The 27,408-nt window shown below is 43.9% G+C and overlaps 2 protein-coding genes across 9 annotated transcripts in view; one reads left to right on the top strand and one right to left on the bottom strand.

The window, feature by feature from the left end:
- The window catches only part of GIGYF2 (GRB10 interacting GYF protein 2), a 71,606-nt gene that overhangs the window by 33,020 nt on the left and 11,178 nt on the right, over window positions 1-27,408 (top strand). For 3 of the 8 annotated variants that reach the window (XM_050308540.1, XM_050308532.1, XM_050308533.1), the window contains 13 exons: window positions 12,701-12,880; window positions 17,453-17,652; window positions 17,739-17,898; window positions 17,975-18,175; window positions 18,647-18,837; window positions 19,397-19,556; window positions 21,364-21,530; window positions 21,911-21,999; window positions 22,974-23,081; window positions 23,634-23,731; window positions 24,221-24,321; window positions 25,109-25,270; window positions 27,079-27,180. In XM_050308540.1, the coding sequence (XP_050164497.1) occupies window positions 12,701-12,880; window positions 17,453-17,652; window positions 17,739-17,898; window positions 17,975-18,175; window positions 18,647-18,837; window positions 19,397-19,556; window positions 21,364-21,530; window positions 21,911-21,999; window positions 22,974-23,081; window positions 23,634-23,731; window positions 24,221-24,321; window positions 25,109-25,270; window positions 27,079-27,180 (1,919 nt within the window). The remainder of the gene's footprint in view (window positions 1-12,700; window positions 12,881-17,452; window positions 17,653-17,738; window positions 17,899-17,974; window positions 18,176-18,646; window positions 18,838-19,396; window positions 19,557-21,363; window positions 21,531-21,910; window positions 22,000-22,973; window positions 23,082-23,633; window positions 23,732-24,220; window positions 24,322-25,108; window positions 25,271-27,078; window positions 27,181-27,408) is intronic. The other 5 variants (XM_050308535.1, XM_050308534.1, XM_050308539.1 and 2 more) reach the window with 5 other exon arrangements.
- On the bottom strand, window positions 365-8,192 carry KCNJ13 (potassium inwardly rectifying channel subfamily J member 13). Its single transcript, XM_050308559.1, is given in 4 exon segments — window positions 365-861; window positions 864-986; window positions 1,842-2,322; window positions 8,123-8,192. Coding segments are annotated over 3 exon segments (1,098 nt in total). The 5' UTR covers window positions 2,320-2,322; window positions 8,123-8,192.

Here is a 27,408-nt window from a genome sequence, read left to right as displayed (position 1 = left end):
CATCTTGTTACAAGCTGGTTAACCATGACTTTGATCAGCTCTGGGAGTTTTGAAGATCTCTCCTTCTGGGCTCAGTGTGACTTTAATCACAGTCTGGGGAATTCAGCAGGTAGCTCTTCTGGTGTTCGTACTGTGGTTCTTGTACCTGACTCCATCCTGGGTGATTATCCAGCCCCTCGGGGCAGGATGTTCTCTTCACTCTGTTCTCTTCACTCTGTGTCACATTGTAATCAAAGGGATGGAAGTACAAGAGAAGGATCACTAGAAGATGGCAGGGCAGGCAAGGAGGGAAGGTTGTAAATGGAACCTGACAGTTTAATGTAATAATAATTAAAAAAAACCCCGAGTCCACAGTCTGTTCTCTTTATTCTGTGAGGCCAGTCTCGGAGAGCTGGAAGCTGTCAGCGTGCTGCCCGTTGATGCGGATCTCCTTGTCAGTCCTCCTGGGGCTCTTGGAGTCAACTGCAGCCGGGAGCTCAGGCATAGTCTTGTCAAAGTTCTCCATCTGGATGTGGTACTCGCCTTGGGCATTGCGGGCCAGCACGGGGGCAAAGCGGTGGGACAGCAGGATCTCAGAGGGCAGGTAGGACGTTCTCCTTTGGCACGTTTCTCCCGTGCCCTCCTGCACAGCTGACAGGAAGATGACCAGCTCAAAGTGGTGAGGAGCTTCTCTCTGGAGGAGGGCAGCCAGCGGGCTGGATGGAGAGATGGAATGGTAGTAGGTCAGCGGGAAGATGAAGAAAGGACACTCGGCCGCACTAATGCTGTCGAGGTGGAAGTCGATGCTCGTTTGGTGCAGCTGCCCGTTCTCCTGCTCTTGGTACAGGATAGCGGAGATCTGGACGCTGGTCAGGGGCTGGAGCGAGTGTTGGCCACCTGGAACATAAGGTGTGGCTTTCCCTCGGGGTGTGTCACCACTGCAGAGCGTGTGAAGCGGATGGAGAACGCCCGGTTCTTCGGGCGGGCAATCTTGGCCACAAACGCACCTGGATCGCGGGAGAGAACAAGCTCAGCACCAACACAGGGCCTGGGGGCTTCCTGCAGCTCCCAGCTCCTCCAGACAGCCAAGGGAGCAGGAGCAGGCCTGGGGGGACATGCAGGCTGGAAGGACTGTGTTTGAGAACTGCTGGGTGGCACTGCACTAATCAGTTTGGGTTTTAAAAAGTGGAGTTGCCTAAAATGCTGCTTTTCCAAAGCTATGTTGTATTTGGGAGTGAACTGGAGCTGCAAGAAGAGCTGTCAGGTTGCCCCGAGTTACTGTAATTGGTAATATTACCTGACCTCGGTGTGTTACACCATAGAAGCTCTTTTTAATACACAGTAAACTAACCTGTCTATTTTTAAAGTATTTTGAATTACTTTAAACCTGAAAATTATTTAAATTAACTGAAAATATCTCAAAGTAGCTGTGACATTGTAAAATCTTCATTACATTGGGTACTGAGGAATACTTGAACGTTGAGTTAAAGATCAACAAGAATAGTTCAGCTAGACAAAACTATACCTTAAAAATCAAAACAAATAGACTTTAAATATTGTAATTATATGGAAAAAACTTGGAGAGGTAATGGTATAAGAAGTGATTGAGAGTGATAAGCAGGGATCTACCACAAGTATTGTCCAGGGAATAGCAGAACTCTGAAGTCCAGATCTTGATAGCAGCTAATTTATGTCTTTTGTTAGTGAAAGGTGTTTTAGTACTACATAGCTGGAATCTCACCATCCTTGCAGTGACTGCCTTGGTTGTTCTCCCATAAATCCAACTGATCAGTATTTGTAGCTCCATCCTCAAACCCAGTTGTTCCACCTGTTCTGTTTAAGGGTGGACTGGGAAGGCTTACCTGTGATGAAGGCTTCCAGCATGAGCCCCAGGACCATCTGGATTGCCAGCAGTGCGATGGCGCTGGGACAGTCCCCGCTGGGGAACATGGTGCCGTAGCCGATGGTGAGCTGTGTCTCCAGGGAGAAGGAGAAAGCGGCTGTAAAACTGGTGATGTACTTGACACAGATAGTGTGGTTGTCAGGAGGAGCATCGTGGTCCAGCTCCAGGTCCCCGTTCATCTCAGCCAGCAGGTACCAGAGCACTGCAAAGACCAGCCAGTGGAGGACAAAGGAAGCGGAGAAGACGAGCATCATCCACCTCCAGCGCATGTCCATGAGGATTCCCCAGGCGTCGCGCAGATAGGCCAGGCCTTTTCCCCGCGCCCCGTCCATCTGCAGGGTGCTGTGCCCGTCCTTGGTCACCATGCGCTGGTGCCGCTGGGCCAGCAGGGGAGCACTGGCTTTGGTGTTGTTGCTCTCCATCATGTCCGTTGTCATGGGCTGGGAAGGAGGGAAAGGGAACAGGAGGGAGACAATGCAGCATGTTTGTATTTTGCCTAACGCTCACAGGTTTTGACACATCAGCAGGGGTTGAAATACTGCAGCCAACAAAGGAGGGCTTATACATTGCAATCCAGAGAAGATTAAGTCAGGAGCCTGGAGAGGAATTTACCACTGTTTGTGGTAATACTTTGTTAAAAAAGATTAAGTTTAAAAATCTGACTACTTCTCAAATTTTCCTTACTTAGTTGTTTAAATATAACTTTCATACTTTACCTTCCTGAATGTACATTGGAGTCACATGGTTTAATTCTTTGGGGGTGAATGGGATGGGCTTAGCATACTGTGTCTGAAAAGAAACTTTGTTTTGTTTGATTATATCAGGGTTTGTAACTGTTCAGCAGAGTATAATTTACCATTACTATTGTGAATATTAGTAACAGTACTACCATGGAAATAATATTTATTCTTTTATTTCTCTGACACATTTATGCATTTTAGAGGAATGCTGTAGTTAAGCTAGTAGCTCTGTCAGACTTCCCTGGCTCTGGAAATGTCTGCACCCACCATGTCCAGTTAAACAGAATTACAGTATTCAGGGCAGAGCTGCTTCGGGGAGGCTGGGGCTGTTTATGTAAGGATCAGGTAAAAGGAGGGCAGGAGACCAATGCAGGAAATACACTGTGACATAATTTGCAGTCTAGTCTGTCTGAGCAGTGCCATTTTTATTATTAACCAAATAAGAAAATAGGACAGCAGGCATATGGGAGTTAAGGTGGAATTGCAAGTGTGGGAAGCAGATTGGCTTCCTGTAGGTAGTTGACATATTGGGCTCCTTCAGTTCCTTTTAAGCCTCAGAGCTTGCTGAATTTGCCAGAGGTGCTGAATGTCTTTTGAAGAGGCACTGGTCACTCAAATCCATAAATTTTAGAAATACTGGATGTTTATAGTTCACCTGGGGTTTATGTAAAATATAATTAATAACGTTTACCACCTGCTTAAATAAGGTTGTATTTAAAACAACATAGTATTTAAAAATACATCCAAATTCTGCAAATCATGATTATACAGGGGATATTTAGTCAGTTTTGGTTTCCTATCACTTTTGACCTTTCTCTGAATTAGACTATTTCAGTATGTAATGCACATTTCCAAACATCTGAGGAAGTGGATCTTTTTCCCTCCAAGAGTGCCATCTTAGTTTTCTTTTGAAGCACATTATATGTGAGGACACTGAACTTCAGAAGTTTATGGAAGGTAAAAACCTGTCTTGTGATCTTTGGTCCCATAAGCCAGCAGTTTCCATGACTTTATTTAATCTTCATACCAAATTTTACTAATTACAGAACATTCTCTTTTGCTTTCTGATGCTTAATTCCTACTGAGGTAGGAGGATTGACTTACTTAGCTAAATATGTCAGTATTTAGTTAGAGTGAATTAGAGTGAATATTTACCTAAATTTTCATTTTGCTTTCCTTCCCTTCTGTTATTACTGCTATTACTTCTATCCATGCTTTAGTCAAAGGAGGTAGAGTAGCTGATGGCCTGAGTGGAATTTAGTGGGTTTCCCCTCATTTTTGTTTTCTAGTTCACATCTCCTAGGAGGAATATTTGGAAATTGCTCCCTGTGCCAAAGAATACAGTGATCTCTGGTACCAGGCCGCTTTTCTTGGGCATTCTGGTCATAGTCCATTCTGATCAGAGCCCATTCAGCCCCCCTGCACTGAATTTGGTCTTTAATCTGCTGCATTGCTCCCTAAATGAGAGTCCTCACTATTGCTGCACTTTCACAGAGTTTACAGTGACCTGAACGCAATTAGAAGTGCTCCAGTAATCAGATGATAAGTGACTGGTCTGCAGAGCAGAGTCCTTGTGCTAAGATGTAGAGGAACCCTTCTGGATGCCTTGAAGGAGCTGGAAAACAGGCATCTCTGAATGGGAATGATGGTGGGAACCTGGCTTACAGCGAGCTGGGAGCAGTGCCTTGGTTTTACCAGCTTAGAATAAGCAGTACTGACAAGAAACACTTGCTTGTGTGAACAGAGGAGAACACTTAGAGAACAAAATGCCTCTGGGTGTAAACACCAAGCATTTTTGGGAAAAAAACCCAACCCCCCCCCAAACTTATGTGTTCCTGTAAATTCTCATGGTACTTGGAGGGCAACACCTTCTTTGTAGCCTCCGAGCAATTTAGGTTTGCAAAACAAACACATGTTGTGAGAATGAATCTGCTACTGACTGATTGGGGCCTGATCCTGCAGTGTTCCATCCACACATCTGTGCATTGGGGCCTGACTCTGCCCTGGGCCACACTTACATGCTTAATATGGTGCCTTTTCCCTGGCTGTGCTGCAGATGTCACAGTGCTGAAGTAGTGTGAGAGACAGCACCCCTCTCCCCCCTAGCAGCACATCTCAGAACAGGGCTGTGGCTCTCTCCTTGAGTCTCCTGGCTGGGGAGTGTGCCTGCAGAGCTTAACCAGGTTATACCCTAGTTCATTTGATACAGACCTGATTTTTATTGTCTAGGACTGTTTAAAATGTTGTGTGTCTAATTCAGTGGCAGTGATAGCAATGGAAATGTGTAAGCTTGAGTTCCAAAAGTGTTTTCTTGCAAACACCGTTGATGGCATTAAGAACCACGAGTCTCAACTTGCTGGGGTGAGAAAATGGGTAGGAAACTGTGAATAGGCTCTGAGAGCAAGGCAATTGGGTGAGAGAGGTGAAAGAACAACTGCCCTATGAGAAATCATTTACCCAGGCTGGAGGATCAGTCCTCTCAAAAGCAGAGACCACTTAAGAGCAGATGTGACTTTGAATTTCAAAAGAATTACTGTCTTCTCTCTGCTCCCTTTCTGCCCACTGTTAGTAAAACAAACCAACACCTGATCTGATCCCCTGCCTGGTACTGTCCCTGATGTCCCCAGGTAAATCCCAATCTCAAACAGTGTGGGTTTTAGGAACGGCACAACTCTGACTTGGAAAGAACAGTTCTGCATTGCTTGTTGGAGAATGCTTGTCTCCACTGGTACAGACATACTGCTTCTCCTCCAGATTGGTCCCCTCTTCTCTCTTAACCACCTCTGTTATGCTGTTCATTTGGTTCTGCCTTTCCTGGTTCCTGACTTGGGAAGCTTTGGGGTGTCCCTTTTCTTTCCATCTCCCAGCTGATAGCCCCTGACTGGAAAGACAGGAACTGTCACAAATTACTTTTCTAAACCTCTTTTGGCATGTTGACTAATCTTTTACCAGGCATTCATTCTGTCTAATCCTTCCTGTTGCCAGTCTGGTGAACACTAAATTATCACCAAGGCCAGTGTGTATGTCAGTTCTTAGCTTTTTCTGATTTTCCATCTTTTTACCACCTTGTTCCTCATCTTGGCTCCTTTCTTCTATACACTTTTCTAAAACCAGTCAGGGTAGGGTACACATGGACTTTTTAAATCAGAAGTCACAGGTTCCTGCCCCTAGCAGTGGGACAGGTTCTAAACTGACCTGGCTAGCTAATGATTTATGTGTAATAAAGCAGCTTTAGGTTGTAGGTATGCATTTCTGAAATGCATGATCCAGCACACTGATCTCCCACGCTTTGTCTTTTTGATTGAGATCTTCTTCCTGGTGGTGTAACAGTTTTTATTACATTCCTGTTCCATACCATCACGTTGCTTTCCTCTCCTCTTGCTTGGCCTTTTCCTTGGCAGCACAGACTCAGCTATTTTAGCTCAGGGTTGTAGGGGAATCAATTTGGAGCACTGTCTTCATTTCCTTTTCATTTGCCTTCTCAGGTGAAGGCATTTGAAGTGCCACTTCCAACCTGTTTTCAGCTCAGTACCCTGATGCACCTGTAGCCCTTTCAGGAGCCTGGGTGCCTTTAGGAGGAGCTGTGTTTGGGGGACACTTCTGAGTTGCTGCCCTGCCTGCCCATCTCCTGCCCTTAACAAACTGTTCTACCTGACCTTGGAGGGATTGCAGACAGTTTGTGCTGCGCTGCTTCCTCCTGACAGCAGAGCAGTCAAGAGGACCTGCTGTTTGCTGGGAGTGACTGCCAGAACTGCTTCCAACTGCAGCATAATGGGAAGACTTGCTAGAAGCAGGTGGTGGTGGCAGCATTGCCCTCTGGGAATGTGTACATTCCCTCTCTACTTGACCTGGGTCTGCATAATCACAGGCGAGTTAGAGATTCAAACATTGCTCTGAGCTGTACTCTCTCTCTGTGCTTTGCAATGAGAACAAACCCGAGACTAGAATTTTTTTGAAGACACTTCCATGCTATTAAAATGGTTATTTGTGTAGTGGTATTTTTTAGATTATTGTGTATTGTTGTCTGTGGGCTGAATGGCAACCTTTGGCTCTGACATTAATATTAGGGAACAAAGGTTTTTTTCGGTAGGGATGACATGATTGAATCATATAACTTACAGTAGGGGACAATTTTAGAAATATAGGAAGCAGGTCAGTTTCAGTAACTGGTTGAAAGCTTATGCTGCTGTTGTGAGCAGGACAGATAAGGTTTCAAACGTTTGTCCTTTAGATTTTGTAGTTGATGCCTCATTGAGATGAATGGGAATAGTTTGTGATAGAACTGTTGCTTCTGAGCAATTTGTAGAATTAAGGTAACACTTTCCAGGACTTGTTACATTTATAAGTAGGTCTTGTAAAAATGGGAGCTTGAATTTGTTGAGCCCAAGTCTCATTTTTCAAAGCAAGTGCCGCAAAGTCCAAGGTGTGAGAGCTTTTGATTTTCTGTGACAGCTTACTACAGAATTCACTTTAAAGAATAGTTTGAGACTATGTCTCCTTTCATAGCACAGAAAACAAGGCTGCCTATAGACTTGATTTTTGGGAATCCAAATTGTGCTCCATTTTGTGTATAAGGTATTTTCACAGTAGTACTCCGAGGACCCATATGAACACTTAATTCTTGATTATGAAGTAGCATCTGAGAGGACCAACTAGTCTGGCCACCTTTAGAGAAGCAGAAAAACTTAACATTTAAGCAAAGTCTCGGGAAAGGCTTTAAAATATGCTAGCATGTATTAATTCCTTATAAAGAAACAAAAGTGCAAAATGAAATCTTGCCAATGGAGGAGTCGTCTGAGAGTTAGGAGGGAGGATTGTATTCGATGTGAAGCGGTAGCACTACAGGTCTGCTGCCACCCATGCCTGTGGAGTGAGCTGTGCTGGAGGAGCAGTCCTGCCCTGTGTGGTGCAGAGTTCCCCAGGGCTTGCCTGGAGGGACTGGTTTTCCAGGCTGGTGGAGTTCCCTCGATGCCTGGGTGTGGTTTCCTGTGCTGGCTCAATGTGTCCCTGAGCACAGGGATGCACTGACTGGAAACCATTGAAGGTGGGAGATAGAGATGGTAAATCAGGCTTGAGCAGATGAAGTGAAATGCTGAGTGATGATGAATGCAGCAAGGTGGGCAGGATGTTATCCTGACTCTTGACCAGTCTCTTAACACCCAGCTACCTGAGCTGGAGACTTGCAACTGCTCCCTGTCTGCAGAGCATTGCAGAGTCTTTCCAGCACTGCTTCTCTCAAAAATGTTCTGCAAAAGTACTGTATAATGCCTTTGATTTTGCTTTGTGAACCCTTAGGACTGTGGACACCTGAGAAAGCATTTTCTTCTTTTGAGGGGGGAAAATCAAATAATTTTTTTTAAGGTCATAATTAATTTAGTATGCTTTAGAAATAAAACCCTCTCCCCTGATAACTACTTGGATTTCTTCGATTAAAGAATGACAGAGCAATTTCAAATTGTACAATAAGAAAAAGGGGAAAAATATGGTTTTGTTTACTTACCAGTCTTTGAAGAGTTGTGTGCAGGAGGAAGGGGTAACCTGGGCTCCAGGAGAGTGACTGGGCTGCTCTGCTGTATTGGTCCCACCACTGGCAAGAAACTTCCCACAAGTGGCTGGTAGAGATTTAAAAAAACCCACCAAAACCCTTTAAAAATGGGTTTGTGTGTCTCGTTCCTGTGTTTATAGTGCTGGGGGGCTGGTTTTCCTCTGAAGCTGATTTGATTGGTCATTTTGCCTGCAGGGGGGCCGGTTAGCTCTGATCATGTGGAAAAGAATGCTGGTTTGTTAGGAGCCTTTCTTTACCCAACACAAACCCTTAGCGGCCAAGGAGAAATCCTCCAACACTTACTTGGAGAAGGGCTGCCTTCCCCCTCACCTCCTTCATCAAGATCATTTTTTAGGTTTGTATAATCCTAAAGCTTTACATGAAAGTTGAAAAGGCCAAAATTCTCTGGGAAAAGTCGAATGGAGAAGTTCCTGTATTGCTGCTGAAAACCCCCACACTGTTCTCTGATACTTTCTCTCTAACCAGTGTCAACTGCTGTTTGTTTAGGTGAGGAGAGAAACTCTGGTGTGTCCCTGCTGCTCTGCAGTGCCACTGGTTCCTCTGGGGTTGGTCTGGAGCGTTGGCGTTACCAGGAGGGGGTTCTGAGCCCCTCCTGCTGCTCAGAAATACAGAGCTGGCCATGGCCACACTGCTCCTCTGTGGGAACGTGGAATTAGTCCCAGCACTCTGTACAGCCTACAGTGAATGCTACAGATGAGAGGGCTTGCTGATGGCTGTGGCAAACCAAGCCACTTTCACTGAAGCTCTTGCTTCTCAGATGGGAAGAGTTTTGTGCTTTAGCTGAGTGGCTGCAGAGCTGCACTGCTAAACCAGCTCTGAGGACAGCTCTGGAACACAAGAGTAGTTCACACTTCTTTTTTTTTTCCCCATGGTGAACTGCTGATGTGAGGGCTTTGATCGAACGTCACATGTAAGAGGATCTGAGAAACAAAGGCTGTGGTTGTTTGCAGTAAAACTACTGAAGGCCTGCTGGGAAAATTATTAATGTAGACTTTCCTGCTTAGGAAACAAAATCCTCCCTTTTTTTTTTTTTTTTTCACTTTAACCTTCCCCCAGCCCTAAATTGCAAAACATTAAATTCTTTGCTTCATTAGTATGGAATATTTTAATACACGTTCAGGCATAGCACCAATAGGCGTAGTGTGACCTTCAGAACCAGAATAACGTGGTGCAAGGGGGCTCCCACCACTGTGGCAACCCAGGAGGACAATGTCACCCTTCCTGTATACCCCAGCAAAGCTGGCCTTCAACTACAGCCTGTCTCTCTTATTCACAAGAGGGATCCTTATTGCAAACAGTATTTTCATACAAACCATGTTTTGTCCTGTAGAAAGCACTGGTGTCTGGTCACAGGTTTTCCAATCTGACTCAACTGAATGAACTGGAAATCTGACACAATTGTGCAGCAGATTAAATAGGTACAGTATGTGATTTCCAGGTGTGTTTGAGAATTAAGATCTTGTTAATTCCTTTGAATCTACTTGTTCACCCATACCTATGACAATGGATAATGGTCAATTCAGTGGGAAAAATGTGGAGTGATGTTTGAGTCATATGTTTTTGAGACCTACTGGTGAGGTTGAGATTTTATGGAGAGAGAGAATGTGAAACTAGAAATGGGATTCAGAACTTCTGATCCCTGTCACTGATAGTCACTTCCTGATGTTTGTATTCCTGATGTAGTGTCCCTAGTCCATTGGTGTCCCTTCCCTTGGCATTGCACAGCTGTGGCTTTTTTTGGCTGGCTACCACCAGGCTCTGTCTGAAGTTTGCTGTAAACACCACTGCTGGCTTTGTGACAGGCTCGAACAGAGGTGCCCTTTTACTGCTCCTTCTCTTCAGGAAGTCCAGGCAATTAGTCCAAGGCAAAACCAGAGATTGCATTTTGGTTTCTTTCATCCTTAAAATGCTGCCAAGTACTGATTCTTTGACCTAAGTCATTTCAGCTGAATGATTGTTCTCCAGTCTAGGAACAGTTTGCAGAGGCTGTGCCAGACCTTTAGAAGGTATGGATTTAGCTGTAGTTCAGCTGTAGGAGTACCCCTGTACTCAGTTTGTCATAGTCTTTCTGTCACTTGGGTCACTTCATTTTTCTGATCTTAACCTGTGACCGGTTTGTGTTTGTAAAGAACCAGATTCTTGGCTGATCTATCTTGATCTTCAGGATCATCTCATGCCAGACCTGTTTTGACACATGCCTTGCTGTCCTTGACTGTTGCTTGCTGTGGTGTCCTAGCACCAGAAACCTGAGGATGTTGTGATACACTGCATTTTTTCTCTTTATTCCCCTGGAGGGTGACATCAGAACAGTCTCAGAGGTGACACACTGAAGTGCTGCTGTGTTTACCAAGGTTTTGGAATCACAGGTGATCCCATCCTCAGATGAATATAAAACTGACTGCTTACAACTGATTTTTTTCCATTTCTACATTTCTAACTCTAGAATCAGAGGAGGTGCAGGTTTCCACTCATGTCTGATCTTGGCAAACAGCATTTGATGTTTTGTCCCCTCTGCAGAGACGTGTTTGAAACACTGTTTTCTGCAAGTTCAGAATACAAACCTGACCTGGATGGTTCAGTTCTGGGGAGGAGAACCAACTACCTTAAGGACTAACAGAACCTGAGCTGCCTTGGTGGTGCCTATAGCACAAATACATGTGCAGAGGGGCTAAAGCACATGGATATACGGTGGCAAAGTAGACTCCACAATATTTTTGAAGTGACTTTCCCCCCCACCCGGTGTTTTTGGAAGAGCAGAACAGAGCCTGTGAGCTGATGGGTTGGCAAAGAGCAGTCTCCAGAATCAATTGAGATCGATAACAGTGGAAAGGAATAACATCTTTCTTTTTCTTAATTAGTAGACTCTAAAATATCTCAAATTAATGTTACTGAATAAGTGTCAAGTAATAGCTGTGTTTTTACAAAAATAGCGGATAAATCTGAAGATTTGTTTTTCTTGTCTCAAAATGGTGATTTGAATAACTTACCTTTTGGTAACTTTGATTTTAGTGAGATAAAACAAGTGTCTTGTGCTGCAGAATAAAAAAATTTGAAGGGTTTCCAGAAAATATTGAGCTGGAGAAAGAAAAAAGGATGTTTTTTCCCTCCAGTGTTTTGAGCTGGTGGAGAAGGGGGATGTTGATTTTTCTCCAAGATCTGTGCCAAGTCCAAAGCCAGTGTGTGTTTCTTGTCTCCAGAGGGCAGTGTTTCTAGGTAGGAAGAGTTTTCAAGTTCTGATATGCTGTAGAATTTCAGATACTGTTTCTTAATTTTTTTCACTGAAAAAGCTGCCTGATGGGCAGAAAGGGAAATGCATTCTGCTGTCCTTCCTTAACTAAATTCTTTAAAATGTCCCTTTCCACCCCAGGAGTCTTAGAGCATAATCATGCTTTATTTTGTTTATCCTAAGCAAGCAGGCACCAAATACCATCTTACATTTTTTCATTTTGAGACTCTTAAGAAGGAAAATTCAGTATACCTTTCTCTAGTACTTGAATACTATTGAATATTAATAGATAACAAGACAATTTTAGGTTAACACTGGGTGTTAACCTTATCAGTTACAAAGTGGCATTGCTGTGGTTCCTGTAAGAGTTTGGTGCTAAACAGTTGAACATAGTGAAAGAAATGCAAAATCCAGAAGTCCTCAGGCTGGTGCTGTCAGTTGTTTCAGTGGTGCTGGATCTTGTCAGGGTGAATCAGCAGTGAAAGCAGCATCTGTGTTTAGCCTGGGCATAGTGGTGTGTGATGTGGTGGATGTATTGGTGTATAATGGAGAGCCTTTTTATAAAAATATTTATATCATCCTTTTCTGACAGTCCTGCTCCTCATTTAGTACTTGAGGATTTTATGTTTTGTTTTAAACACAACATGAAGTAAATTGGGAACTAAAAGACTATCCTGAACTTTTTCTAGACTTGTCCTTGAGCCTTGAGCATAATTGCTTCTACCTCCCCCCACACTGACCCAGGGGATGGATTCACAGCATAATGTTAACAGTGTCAAGTTTTTTGTTGTTCCTCAATCCTACTTTAAACTTCCGGTGTTTCCTAAAACATGGCAATGTTGGATTAGATGTAGAGATCTCACATTCTTTTTGTTGCAGCAGTAGCAAATGTTTGGTTTATATATTGTTTACAGTTTGCTGCTCTCCCACTTTCCTTTAGCATGAGACTTTTCACTATAGAGCAGTTTATTCTTCTGTTACACTTCCTTACATCTCCTAAACTGCCTTTTCCTCCTCTGTCTTTCCTATTCATGTTCTAATTTCTTGTATGCTTTGCTTACTTCTGGTGTGCTTTTTATTTCCTCAGTCTTTCCATCCCAAGGTACATAGGGACCCGGATTTCCTAAATCTGTCATGTTTCCTTCCTGAAACTTCCATTCCTCTCCTAGGTTCCTAAAACCAGTTCTGGTGTGGTTTTGCCTCCAAGGGAGCAGGATTTTCAACCCTTTTGCTTCTGTGTTCCTAAAGACAGAACACATATTCAGTGGCCTGTGTTTACTTTGCAGTGAGACCAAACTTTGAGGAAGGTGGGACAGCGACAGCGGGGAGGAAACACGAATTTATCCGCTCTGAGAGCGAGAACTGGCGCATCTTCCGGGAGGAGCAGAACGGGGAGGACGAGGACGGAGGCTGGAGACTGGCTGGGTCCCGCAGGGACGGCGAGAGGTGGCGGCCCCACAGCCCAGGTGAGAGGGCAGCTGCCAGAAAGGCAGCCCTGCTTACAGAGAAGGGGCAGGGGGAATCAGGGCTTGAGGAAAGGGAGGTCCCGAGTTCGAGACAAAACTCGGTGAGGTTCGTGTGGTTTGGGCCACGAAATGCTGCTCTGGCCTGCAGGGCACTCTGCAAAACGATCAGCATAAAATCATGTGCTTTGGTTTTCTTCTGAACATCTTCCATACCCTTACCTACGTATTTTGCAGGTATGCCCTTGTCTGTGCTGTGTTCCAGGCGTGTGTGTACCTGGTAGAAGCAGGGTTTTTTAGTAATACCGTTTCTTTGTGGCTGTGACGATGAGGGGAGATAAATGACCCACGTTAGGCAGCATTTCTGAGGCTGTGGAGGGATGCTCACGCTAAACCATCTTGGTCAGTGACGTCTTTTTCTAGTTTTCCAACTGTGTTTGCAATGCCAAGAGGCATCCTTGGAAAATCTCAAAATATATTTTGAGCTCTATGCGTTTTGTAGATAGTTACAGGATGTCTTTTCTTGATAAGTGTCAGGCACCAGTTTGGTGTCATTCTCCCCTTCTCTGGCCTGACAAGATAGGTCTGTTCACTTGTTTCAAACATTAAATTTATATATTTATATATAAATATATAGATATATATTTATTTTCCCTTCTGTTTGGAAAAGATTCAGTCATACCTGTTGTGGGATCCTGGGTTTGGATATCTCTTGGCTGCAGAAGGCTTCTGGGCTACCAAGGGAGGATCTGGCTCTTCTACTGTTTCATCTTCATAGAATCATAGAATTGTTTAGTCTGGAAAAGACCTTCAAGGTCGCTGAGTCCAACTGTTACCCAGCACTGCCCAGGCCACCACTAACCTGTGTCCCCAAGTGCCACATCTCCATGTCTTTTAGACTCCCTCTAGGGATGGGGGCTCCTCTGCTTTCCTGGGCAGCCTGTGCCAGTGCTAGACAACCCTTTCAGTGGAGATTGTTGCTAATATCCACCCCAAACCTCCTCTCAGGTAGCTGTAGAGGGTGATAAGGTACCACCTGAGCCTGCTTTTCTCCAGGCTGCACTTGATAGGAAAGCAAAGGAAGAATGGGATACTTTTGGGGCTGAGGTGGACAAGTTCTTCAATAAAAAAGAGTCCCAGTTGCTCTTACAACGAGTCTGTTGCCCTTTTTTGACACCCCAGAGGACTTTCAGTACTGTAATTGCTGTGAGTGTCCATCACCTCTGTTCAAGGCCCTCTCCACAGCTGTGTTGCTCTGCCCTCAAACAGCTGTACTAAAATTTAGCGAGGAACACAAGGCTAGATTTATCATCAGATGTTTTCTATTTAGAGCAAGGCTAGAGGGCAAATTTTGAATAATGTAATTTCCCTTTCCCCAGTGTGTGGTCACAGTTGTTCATTGGACACTGCTGCTTTGCTCTCTGGTTCAGATGACAGCAGGCCAGGAACCTCATGATGGTCAGATGCAGCTTCATACGAGGAGTGGAGAGCTGTGCAAGTACAAGCCCACGTGCTTTAGCTTAAAAGGAAGCACAGACCTCAAAGTTCAGAAGTTCGTTCATGTCTTGGGCTTTTTTTGAAGCTGTTCTGAGGAAGGTTTTGAAAATTATTTTACTTCTGTTGTGGAAAATATTACTGGTTATTTGAATGTCCAGTGTAGTAGACAACTAACTGAACTTCACTTACAAGTTATTTCTCGCAGGTATGACTGAAAGCCTGTACTAACAGATCTGTGAATGTGCAGAGAAGTTGCTGATTTTGAGATAGCCTGAGCTGACAACTGTATTGTCCTGTATTGGCTTCAGTCAGAGCTGGGTTGGAATTCTCTTGTGAGGAGTAGCCACAGGACCATCAAAATGGTTTAATCCCATTTTTGCCTTAAACAATGAGTTTAACTCAAATTGGCATGGCTTAAACTGCTGCTTTGTACTTATTCTGGTGTTAGGTAAGAGCACTAATCATGTGTCCTGCTAAAAATAGAGAAGTGTCTTGAGAGGGCTGTCATTTGTTTAGCTGGCCCTTCCTTTGGCTTGGCTCTGTGTATCCCTGCTGGGATTTTAGACAGGGTTAACTGTCTGCAAGAAGAGTGTGACCACAGAAAGCAACCAGTGAGTCTAAATCTAAGTTTATTTTCTTTTAATTTTTAGCCATCTTTAATGATTTAATACTTCTCTCTCTCTGTTGTTCCAGTCCTTGCATTCCTAAAGCGATTGCCCTTTAAATTTGCAAGGCAAGTCCGTTTTGTCAGGTACATACACAAACCTGTTTTGGTCTCAAAACTAGGGAATGATGCATAGGTGTTTATGTCTTGGGTACCAAGTCACCCTTAAGGAATAGGAATCTGTTCTTCTTGCCTAAAATTTCTCTCTGATACTGTTTTGTGTCTTTGCTGAAATACCTCTGTTAAGGTCTTTTTCCTGAAAAGCATTTGCGAGAGTCCTTAGGCTGTAATCTCATAAAGACTTTGTGGTTTCTGCTTTTTTTGAAAGACTTTTCAAATCATCTTGGTCACTCCATTTTCAGAATCAGTTGGTGATTCAAGTAGGGTTGAATTTTTGAGCGTTACTCCTTGTGCATATTAAACATCTTGAAGCAACCAAGGTACATTGGAGAATCTTTCTCTAAAATTGAGCAAAATAAGAATTAGGTTCATATGCAACATATGCCAAGAAATGTGTACTATTGTTAAGTATTTAGTGTTAGGTTATACAGTTAGGTTATACATTGAAAACTTCATTGCTAAGTTATATTCTCTAACTTTTAAGAGAGAAATAGCTGTTAATAGTTGATGTGTACTTGGATTTCCTGCAGTGGCCGGTAGTCCTGTCTTCCACCTACACTGTCACCATAAATTGCAAGGGATAAATTAAACTTAAAATTGCGCCTTGAAGTCTTGATCATATAACTGGTACCTGGTGATAGTACAGGACTGAATTTAAAGCTGTGTTTGTGTCCTAACTGTGTCTGCTTCACCCAACTCTGAAAATGGCGGTGTATAAAGGGTGCTGTGACTAAATCTGTGCAAAATGCTTAGAATTCACCTTCAAGGCCCTGTTTGTGGGTCTCAGTGGGAGGAGCCTGTGCTCCTGGTGTAGGGATGGCAACTGGGGAAAAGCAGAGGCCTTTCTCTATTGCGGTGACTCTACCGGGCCCATTTGTGGCTGTATACGAAGTTCTTAATACTGGATTTTCCTGCTTCACACAGGAGGGAGCAGGAGAAGAGATGCTTGGCCGTTTGTGAGCCCCTGGATGGCATTGCCAGGCTCAGCCCATGGCTCTGCTTTTCCAGGTGTTGGGAAACCTGACCCAGATGTTCCTGGTTGTGATGAGGTGTCTGGCCATGACTTTAATCAGAAATGCAGGCTGATTGTCAGCAACCTGTCACACTTCATTCTCCTTCCTTAATGACATTGAAAGGTTGCCTCCGAACATTGATTTGATGGTTTAATACTTAATTCTTCCCAAGACATGACTAGAAGCATAGATGAAACTATCCCATGGAATTATTTGCAAGTAGGCACGTATGGTATAGTGAAGGCCTTGGTAAAGTCTAACCTTTTGTGTTTCCTTTGTAAAATTTAATATTGAAGTTCATCATGTCTCCAGAAGGAGTTTGATTTACATTTCCCATATTTGTGATACAAAGGTAGATTTTTGCATGGCTAATATTAATACTTAGGGTGTTAAGGTCAGTGTGGAAACATTCTGCAGTCATATGAAACAGGACAACATTTCTCTCCTTTACTGTGTTTTTTTTTTTGGGGGGGGGTGGGGAGCCTTTTGATCCAGTGAGACTGCACTGATTGCACAGATTAAGAGCAAAAAGTTGTTTGTTTGTTTGTTTTTTCTTTTCCCTCCCTCAGAAAGGAACAACTGCCACTAAAAGCACTAAAAGTTAAGGTGGTTTCATTTTCGCTTTGCACCTTTCTGATAAAGATGCTTTCTGCTGCATGGAAAGCTGTGTGCGATCCTTTCACTCCCAGTTTGTTTTCCTTAGCAGCAAGTTCTTTACAGTTTAAACAACATTATTGCGCTCAGTATTTGAAACTTGGCTGAATGAAGGTGTCTTCTGAATGTAAAATTTATACTTGAATTTGGAAAGTTTTCCTCCTTCTCAACATTCCAAGTTTTGGTGTTCCATGGCTAAAAAATGACCATTCAAGAGACTTTCCAGCCCTTTTAAAGGTATTTGAACAGTTGTCACTCCATTTTTCACGTATGTGCACAAAAGCATCTCTGAGGGCATGAGGCAAAAAGCATGTTGTGACTTCTGCGGGTGGCCTGAAAGTAAGTAAAAGCCTTACCCACAGGAAGGGACTAGAAAACATTTAAGTCAATGACAGCTGGTAAATTCCTTGTGTTATTTTGGTGCGTGTTTTAGATGACATAGACCAGCTTTCTCAGCCTTACTTGGTTGTTAGTGCTCACAGGACAGTCTAGAGTGTGAGGATGTGCAGCAGACAATGTTTGGAAGTGTCCTGCTCCCTGGCCCCGAGGTTGCCTGTTGGCAGGCGTGCCGTGTCCTGTGGGGGCGCTGCCGGTGCTGTGGCTGCAGTCGGTGTCCTGGTTCCGCAGGCTGGCGGGAGCACATGGAGCGGCGGCGCCGGTTCGAGTTCGATTTCCGGGAGCGCGACGATGAGCGGGGCTATCGGCGCGTGCGCTGCGGCAGCGGCAGCATGGACGACGACAGGGACAGCCTCCCGGAGTGGTGCCTGGAGGACGCTGAGGAGGAGATGGGAACCTTCGACTCCTCTGGGGCGTTCCTCTCCTTAAAGGTGAGGGGCTGGCCTGGGCCTTGGGTCGCCGTGACTGACGTCCCAGGGCGTCGGGCGGGTCAGGGATGGTTGTGTTGGCTTTGCAGAAGGTGCAGAAGGAACCGATACCCGAGGAACAGGAGATGGACTTCCGACCTGTGGAGGAAGGGGAAGAGAGGTCCGATTCTGAAGGGAGCCACAATGAAGAAGCCAAAGATCATGAAAAGACCAAGAAGGAGGGGGAGAAAACAGAAAGAGTAGTGGCAGGTAAGGGGGACTTCTGGTAGAGCTGTCAGTTAGAGGTTCCATTAATTCAGTCACGTAGAAATGTGCCATGTTACAGAAGCTGTGGAAGAAGCAGCCCAGGCATCATCTCCAGCTGCGAGGTCAGACACCCCACCAAAATCTCAGCCTCCAGACCCGCTGCAGACAAGCCTTTTTGAAAGGAAGGAAGAGTCTGTGCCAGAAAGAACAGAAAAAACAGAAGATAAGGAGAGTCGACCAGATAATACACCTCCTGCCAAAATGTCCAGCAGAGGGGAAGGTAAGAAACTTGGCAGATAAATTTAGTGAGTTCCCATTACTCATTGGTTAGTCTTGGTCCTTAGAAGAGGCAGGGACTGGATTCTGGTGATAAAAAGCTGGAATTCATCAACTGGTCTATAAATAGGATCTGTTGGATATGCCACCTCAAGTGTTTGCAGTGTGCTGGTACTTCACATTGCAGGGCAGTTCAGAGAGCAAGAGCCAGTTGTGGATGTGCATCGCTGTGGTAGAGCAGATCAGTCTGGACAAATGGTGTGGCCAGGGGATGGGTGTGCTGAGTTCTACGCTGTTAAACTAAACTGTGTGTGATGTTGGGTGCCTGTGCTGTAAACAGCACATTCAGGGACATCTGAAAATACTTTTTCTTTGGTGCTAAGTTTGAGCTGTTAGCATTCTCTACAGTAAGTTCTTTAAAAGTCATTTTAATTCATGTTAAAGACAACAAACTAACTTTAACATTTTTCTTTAGATTTGGCTTCTCTTGCTCAACCTTTGCCACAGATTTCTGCAGACACAGCTTCTTCTGCCCATCTTTCTCCACCTGTTTCCAATTCAAATCCTGCTCTGCGGCCAGTTCAAACACCTGTCACAGCTGCTCCAGGCATGGGCAGCATTCCCACTGATCCAGATGATGAAGAGGGCCTCAAACACCTAGAGCAGGTAAAATTTCTCAAATTCCTTTGCTGTTGACAATCGTGGGACTGGAGGAATTTGGAATGCAAAAAGTCTTGAAGCCCGTAAATCAGAAATGCAGCTGAGACTTTACACTCCACAGTGTGTACCAAAAGCTGCTTCTCTCCATTACTGCTTTTTTTAGAATAGTTTAAACTTTTGTAGTATATTATGTAGTATGGATCAGAGTGCCATACTCTGTGTTAAAGAGCCAGAGACCTTAATGCTTATGATCCCTGTAAAGCAGCATTATAGTTTGCCTTGAGAAATGGTGTGTGTCCAGTGTGTTTAAAATACACCTTTTTCCCCATGATACTGTGTGAGACCTTCTTGACCAGTTGTTCTAAAGCTTTGCTTAGGCAGGTGAACTGTGCTTGTTGAGGACTGACAGTCTGGTACCGAGCTCAAGGTTTGTGTTGCAGTCACTCCTGTCAGTCCTGACCCACTCCTGAGCACTGGGTAGCACAAGGGGGTTGTGTTTGGCACACTCAGATCTGTAAGCACACATCTAACTCTTGTATTCCTTGCTGGTTGATATCTCCTGCAGCAAGCAGAGAAGATGGTGGCATACCTGCAGGACAGTGCCCTTGATGATGAAAGACTAGCAGCAAAAATTCAGGAGCACAGAGCCAAGGGTTCCTCTATGCCACTGTTCCATGAAGCCATGCAGAAGTGGTACTACAAAGATCCACAAGGAGAAATTCAGGGTAGGTCTGTGCCCTTTACACTTCCTCTTTTGTTTCATGGAATTGTTAAAGAGTTCTCCACAGAATTACCACCAACAGATACTGGTGCTTGTTCTTACAAAAGCAGCGCAGGGAATTTACCACTCCAGAGCTGGGTTCTGCAAATATCTTCAACCCATCAGAGTCCCCCTCAGCTCAGCAGGCCTCATGAGGTTTGCCATCACTTTGTGGTTCTGTAAATTGAGGCTACACTCAAACCTGTTTTTCATGCCAGCACTTACTCAGATTTCCAGATAACAGTGGAAGCAAACCAAGAATATGACCACTCGAGTATATTGTTGAAGAATCCATGAGAAACATTGAAATCAATTTTCTAGGCTCAGCCTCAAGACATCGAGTATTCAGGGAAGGGTAATTTGTTTAGAACCCAGAGCAAAGAGGAAACAAGTTTCCATAAGCCAGTGCTTACGCAGAATCTCAATTTAAATTACACTTGCAGCCAGTGCAGTGTTAGTTCACAGAATACATATAAATTGTTTCATGCTTGCAGTTTTTGCTGAAGAATTTTTTTTTGCAATGAGAGTTGGAGCAGGCCTTTCATACAGTTATTTGTATCTTTGCTTTCAGAAGGTACTTTTCTGTTGGAGGTCTCTGGGGGCTCTGTTTTAGCAGCTGCTTATCTGCTTCCCAAAAATGCAGTTGAACAGTGAATTCCTCCCTTGCTGAGCCTCACACTGTTTATGTGAAGGACTCCTTAGCTGTGGACTCCAGATAGGATTGGTGGGGGTGCTTTTTATGGGATCTGTGCCAATCTCTTGTCTGCAGGTATTGCACATCCTTAGGGTTTTCTTCTCACTCCTTTAAGTTGAAAGGATGTGAACCATAAACTGCTTATATTTGCTCTGTTGCTTTACACGGTATGTCAGGCACTGCTGGCTATACTTCCTTGCATGTGACCTCCAGAAGGAAACACTCTCACCTAATTCTTTTTTTCTTGGAATAGCCTCTTGGGGTTCTATATTGTCTGGGAGGAATTGCCTTCTAGAGATACTCCTTACAGAGGAGGCAAGAGTTACTGAGTGTTCTTGCTTTTCAGAAGACATTTTTGCAAAACTTTATGTGGCTCTTACTCGGTTAAATAATATTTTTTTCTACTGGCTTTGTATCTATTTGGATCTGTAAAATTAGTATAGGAACCCTCCTTTGAAGGGAATTACTGAAGTCTTTCTCAGGAAAAAGAGGAAGGAAAAGTGTAACTTTTTGAGAAAAGAAAGGAAATGGATTCTCATTACCTTAAAAAATGTAATTGTCCATCTAGAGGTGGATCTACTCATCTGCTGAGTTCCAAAAGCAAAACTTCTATAAAACATATGAATTGCTGTGATGTGAAGGTAGAAGCAGGCTAAGATTGCTGACTGAGCTGTGCAGTGCACGTGGGGAAGCAGCACTGTGGCTCTGGCACTGTCAACCTGTGGATGCTGCCAAGGGCCAACCTGGGGTCTGGGGCTGAGCCTGGAGCAGTGCTGAGCTCTGCTGGAAGGCAGGAGGGGCATTAGCTGGGCCAGGCTCCACAGTGCCCTGGCTGCTGGGCTTCCATCTCAGAGCTGGCCTGTCCTCCAGTGCGGGCTTGCACCTCTGTAAAGGTGCAGATGTGTGCATTGACACTCCAGCCCTGGGTGCACAGCCTGTCCAGTCAAGGGGGGAGAGGGACAGGACCCGCTGGTGCTGGTACTGTGACTTTACAAGCACTGTACTCTTTGTGTCCAACATGCTGAACTCGACCCTCCTTCTCCTTCCCTGCAACATGTGTTGGTTGATGTCCTTTCAGGTCCATTCAGTAATCAGGAGATGGCAGAGTGGTTCCAGGCTGGATACTTCACGATGTCGTTGTTGGTTAAGAGAGCCTGTGATGAGACTTTCCAGCCACTTGGAGACATCATGAAAATGTGGGGCAGGGTCCCCTTCACTCCAGGCCCAGCACCACTTCCACATCTGGTAATTGTGTGACAGTTACAGTATTCAGACAGTCCTGGAACAAGTGGGGATGAATTCTTTAGGTGTTGGGTGCTCTGTCTAGGAGTTGCAAGTGTTCTGAGCACCGAGGCTGAACTCGGTGTTAAATTACCTTTGTAAGAGAAGACACCAGGTTTAAAAGGGTTTGTTTTGCCATGTGTGTGGCTGGGAGGCTTGGCCCTGTAATATGGAGGAGTGCTGTGTATGTCATTCACCAGGCCACAGGCTTTGTCAGTCTCTTGGAATTTTTCCACTTCTATTGACTCCTTTGTTCAAAGTACAGCTCTTACGTTGCTTATATTTGCAATATGCTGCTCTTACTATGTGTGTATTATAATGAAGTGTTTTATTCCTAAACACAGGGTGAGCTGGACCAAGAGCGACTGACTAGGCAGCAGGAGCTGGCTCTGATCCAAATGCAGCACCTACAGTATCAGCATCTTTTAATACAGTAAGACTCTCCAAAGTCCCAGAGATGTTCCAGGGGCTGTGTTCTGCTCTGCATTTGCAGTCATCTGGGTTCCACTTCTTGTCATTGTTTTCTTGGGCTCTGTGGCTGGGAGTGCTCCACCTCCAACAGCAATAGCTGCTTCCCCAAAACGCCAGAGATGTCCCCAGTCTGCAGGAGTAGGGCAGTGTGGCTGCCTCAGGCATGTTTGTCACTCACTTTCTGTGTCACACATACCTGCTTGGGTGACCTGTTACGGTCAGACTGAATCCTGGCTGCACTAGTAATGCACTTCAGATGTTTTCAAGTCAGGAGAAGGCTGCCAGTTCTTTGAACTGGAGATGGAGAAGGTGGAACTTCCTTTTGGTCTGCTTGCTCAACTCTTTGAAGATCGGTGGGAGGTAACTGCTGGTCAAAGCAGTTTGTAGTCTATTTTGCCAGAGCTGTCAGTTGTTCAGTTCTGGCTCAGTTCCTGACAACTTGTTTTGTAGGGGCTTATAGGAAAGGAAACAATCAGACTTCTTCAAGGGGTCCTGGAAGCATGTGCCGTGGTTCTTTTTTTTTCATACTGACTCAGCTTATGGTTTGAGGTGAGAGCCTGCCCCTGTGCCAGGCACTGCCTTGGCATGCTGGGGAAGAGACTGATGGTATGGCCAGGGAGCAAAGCCAGATTAATTTGAGCTAATTTTATGGAATGTATAGAAGGAGGGAAGTAGTGTTACACAAACCTGCAAGAGAGACATTGGGCAGTAATACCCAGGTGACAGAGTTGAAGGTGGAGAGAAATTTGATTCTGGTCACGTGGACCAATTGGTTGTATCCTTGTATTTTGGTTCTCTCCCAGCCCCCATTCTGTGCTTTCTTCTAGTGCTTAGCATGTCCATTATCTAGGTCAGTGGGCATTAGTCCCAGGGCACGAGTCTGTAACTTGAGCATGAGTGAGTAAACCCCAGTGACTCTCTGCTTGTCTTTTGAAGACAACAGTATGCACAGATGCTGGCTCAGCAGCAGAAGGCAGCCCTCTCCTCCCAGCAGCAGCAGCAGCTCGCTATCCTCTTGCAACAGTTCCAGGCCCTGAAGATGAGGTGAGTCAGCCCAGACTTGACCTGAAGTCCATTCTTCCTGTGCTCTAGCTTGTATATAACAATAATTTTATCTTGTCAGCAGTCTGTCCTAGTTGAGTTTGCTCATATTGGAGCATTACATATTTTAAAGATTGCAGTGAGAATATGAAACAGTTCAGGATGTTGAGTACTGCTTTACAAATGTAGTCTTTGCCTTAGAGAGTGCTTATAAAAGTGAGGAGGAAAAATCTTGGAGCTGAAATCGTACCTATTTGACAGATGTGCTGGTAGAGAATGGCTGTGCCAGTTAAGTTTTGCAGTACTGGGTGCTGGTTCCTCAAACTGGCCTCTAAGCAGCAGATGCAAAACTGTAACAGTAGCTGGCTTAGCCCTTGGCTTGGCAGCAGGGATGAGATCAGCAAGAGCTCTACAAGCAATTAGTGCTCTCCACGTGGTATTTTTGTCTTAAATAGAGGTGTGGAAGGAAAGGAGTATGGTACAAGTTACTGAGTGTCATGTGTGTTCAGAGCACTCCTCTCCCTGGCATGTTCACTCTCCCTGTTGGTATTACAGAATATCTGAACAGAACATGATGCCACCTGTCACAAGGTCTGTGTCAGTGCCGGACACTGGCTCAATATGGGAACTTCAGTCAGCTTCACAGCCTACAGGTAAGAGGCTTAGCCTGCATCAGGGCTGCTCAGAAAAGTCCATGCAGTAAGAGTCAGCACCTTTGAGGTGGTCACTCCCTTTTTGACACCAGGGGAAATTAGTTCTGCATAATTATTTTTAACTGGATCAACCTACTTTGCCTTACAGTGTGAGTTCCATTTGGGAGCTGTGAAGAACATGGTAATTTTTCGATGGTTATGGGAAGCCCTGATCTGAAGGCATTGTTACATTCTAAGGGTGTTCTGCTCTGATGGGAGGAGTTTGAATGGCTGTTTTTTCCGTAGAATTTTGTAGGAAACCCAACCTTGCTTCAGTCATGGACAAGCCTTGTTCTGCACAAAGATAAGGTGGCCCTCTACTGACTAACATGTTATCATGATTTTTGTTCATAAAATGTAGTAACAGCATACATAAGATTCCGCCCTTTCAGTTGTGTTTGTTGATGTGCTTATTTTTGCTCGTCAATGTTTCTTTTCTTCACTATCTAGTCTGGGAAGGAAGCAGTGTCTGGGATCTGCCCATTGATACTGCAGCTCAGGGACCAGCTCTAGAACAACTTCAGCAGCTCGAGAAGGCCAAAGCTGCAAAGGTCAGAAACTGTTTCATACTGTAAGAAGTTGGGATTGCTGTTCTGCAATGTAACTGTGGTTCTTGAGCCAATGGAAGATCAAGCTCTTTAATCTAGTCAAAATCTGTGACTTTGACTAGACTTTCACAGAAAGCATCATAAAGAGAATAGGGGTTACAAAAACCAGTTACAAAACCCTTGTGGACTGTTTGTGGAAACCATTGCTGTGGGTACTACTGACCTCTGAAGTAGTGCTTGTGTTCTACATTTGTGATTAAAACCTCTTCGTTAGCCACCTCTGCTTTAAACTGAGATCATCATGAGCTGTCATGCCAAACCCTGAGTTGGGAGCAGGTGTTCTCTTAATCCACGTGGTTTTCACCAGCATTGGTTTTGGGAAATCTTGTTTGCCAGGGTTATTTCACACATACTCTAGTATTAAATTATTTTTATGAGTTTGAGCCTGTTTGATTCTGCCCATTTCCTGAAAATTATTATTTTGTGATCACTGCAAAGTAACTCGCTACAAACTTCTGAAATCAGAGGGTATTTTGAGGAGCTGATGTGGAAAGACTGACTAGAGAACTGGTATTCGTTACAGAACAGAAATTGTCCAAAATTCTTCTAGACTGCTTGAGGAATCTGACCCCAGTAGGCAGCCAGCTGATAGGTAAAATGCCAGCTAAGGGAGAGCATCCGTCAGAGGCTTCATCTGTTAAGCTGTTACTGTAATTTCAGCAGAGTTGCCCTAAGAAATGGTGTAGGAATACGTTACCTGCATCTGAGTATAGTTTTATGTGAATTGTAGCTAGAGCAAGAGAGGAGAGAAGTGGAAATGAGGGCCAAACGAGAGGAAGAGGAGAGGAAAAGGCAGGAGGAGCTTCGGAGGCAACAAGAAGAGCTACTTAGGAGGCAGCAGGAAGATGAGAGGAAACGACGGGAAGAAGAAGAACTGGCCCGCAGGAAGCAAGTGAGTTTCCTCAATGTAGTTAATCTCTAATTATAATACTTTATAAAACTCACTTTAAGAATCCTGTGGGGTCTAATTAATCTTTGGTAGGTGTGTATGAAGACAGTTTGAATATTTTTCATGTGAGTATATGAATTTATGATTTTCCTGTCCTTGATTTTAAGAGCCCAAACTGCAGTCTGAGAAATGGGCTTTGATGCTTCGCTTTAAGATAGATTCCTGTTTGGGAGCAGAGGGGCTTTATTCCATGTGGAATATTCCCTCCTGGCTTTTAGTGTCAATATTAGACTTCAGTTAGATGCCCTCTTACTGTATGTTAAATCTTTATTTGCCATTTATGCAGTGTAGTGTTTTGTGAGGGTGTGTTCTGGAGCAGATGGAGCTTGAGCAGCCGTTTCAAGTGAATAAGAGCTAGAGGACTATAGTAGAAAAAAAGTGATGTGACATTCAGCTATTTTTCCCCTGTTGTGTTTTTTTAACTTTTTTAAACTTTAATAATTTTGAATTAATTTTTATCTTGGTAATAGAGTCTGTCAGCTTTTTTTTCCTGAGGAAAGGAAGGGATGTAGTTTGGTCAAGCAGATCTGTTAAAAAGAATTGTGTGATCAGAGTTTGCAGTAGGAGAGTGAATATGGGAGTTGTATGTTCTTAATCTTCCAGGAATATAAAATGGAAACATTACTAGTGTGACATTTTTAGCATTTACTTCTGAATTCTGCATGGAAGAAAATTTAGTTGTTCCTTAAGTGTTGTAGGAGAGAAAGACAGTGAAAGGTGAAGTTTTCACTCTACATGTGAAGGAAAAGGGCAAGCACATGGCTGAGCTTATTCACCAAGGAGTTTAAATGCCCTGAAAAGCACCACAGCAGTTATAGGCAGAAGTAATAAATGTGTCCTCTATAATATTTGCTGTGTGTTTAGGTGGGCAGTTGTAAAGCACCTTCCTGGTTCAAGCATCAGACACTTCAGAGGAAACCTCTAGAACCCCTAGTTTTATTTGTAAGTTAGTTGTAGACCTCAGTTGACTCAGGATTTGGGTTTTGTCACTGAAGATCTGTTTTAATTGACACAGTATGACACGTAGGGAACTGTCATGAAATCTTTTGGGGTAAGGTCTACAAATGGCTCCTTGCTTTAATATCTCTGCTTTGTGTACAGGAAGTCATTATGGTGTACAGTGGAAGAGCATCCTTTGCTAGAGGTCAAACTGTAGCACTGAAGCAATAATATACTCAAAAGTTTAACTTTGGAGTCAGATGGCTTTAGATCTGGTGTAATAACAACTCATTTTTCAGCTGGTCCCCTGGTAACTCAATGTGTGTCATCCATGGTGGCTTCAAGTAGACTTGGGTTGTTTCTTTTTAGTCTAACAGTTTTGCTACTGTGTATAACTCCATGTCTGTTAAATTCCAAAGTTTTGTTGTCCACTTTGGATTTGATTTGTACAGTAAACAGTGGGACTCTCCCTTTCTGAGATGCCATGGGAAATAACTGTTGACAAGGAGGAAGCAGAACGGGGTTGAAAAGCAGTAACAGCAAGTATTGTTAGTTCATTACCAATGCAATAATTGCCACAATGCTGAATTCTGAGCAGTGTAATGTCTTGAAAAGGTAACAAAGAGTTTAAGCACTTCTCTGGAAAGAGAAAGTAACATTGTATTTTGTATTTAAAGAAAAAGAAACTGGTCTAATATTTGAATCTGACTTCTGTACTGGAAGGCATTGTAGAATCAGGGATGAACTGATTTATTAGCATGGATTTATACAGAGGAGATGATGCTTAACAAATTTGATTAACTTCTTTTGAGGAGATGACAGTGAGAGCTGAGAGGGGTGAAGCAGTAGACTTAATCTGCCTGGACTTCAGGAAGGCTTTTGATGTAATACTGCATAAAAGACTAGTATATAAGGTTAGTAAATATGCTGTTGATGGTGAATTCTAAATAAAAAATAACTAATAGAAATTCAATTCTGTAGGATGAAATGTCATACCAAATGTTGAATTCAGTTCTGTTCACAGTTTTCATCAATTACTTTGCACTGTGGAATTGCAAACAGTAATGTCCAGCTTGTGTAGCTCCTGTATTTCTTTTTTGTCTCTGGTCTGATATCTTCTGTTTTGTCATGATTGCTTTCAG

Source organism: Myiozetetes cayanensis, unplaced genomic scaffold (assembly GCF_022539395.1).
Source record: "Myiozetetes cayanensis isolate MyiCay16 unplaced genomic scaffold, myiCay2020 scf13, whole genome shotgun sequence".
Lineage (NCBI taxonomy): Eukaryota > Metazoa > Chordata > Aves > Passeriformes > Tyrannidae > Myiozetetes > Myiozetetes cayanensis.
Note: the sequence above shows the minus strand (reverse complement) of the source record. Positions and strands in the feature narration are given on the sequence as shown.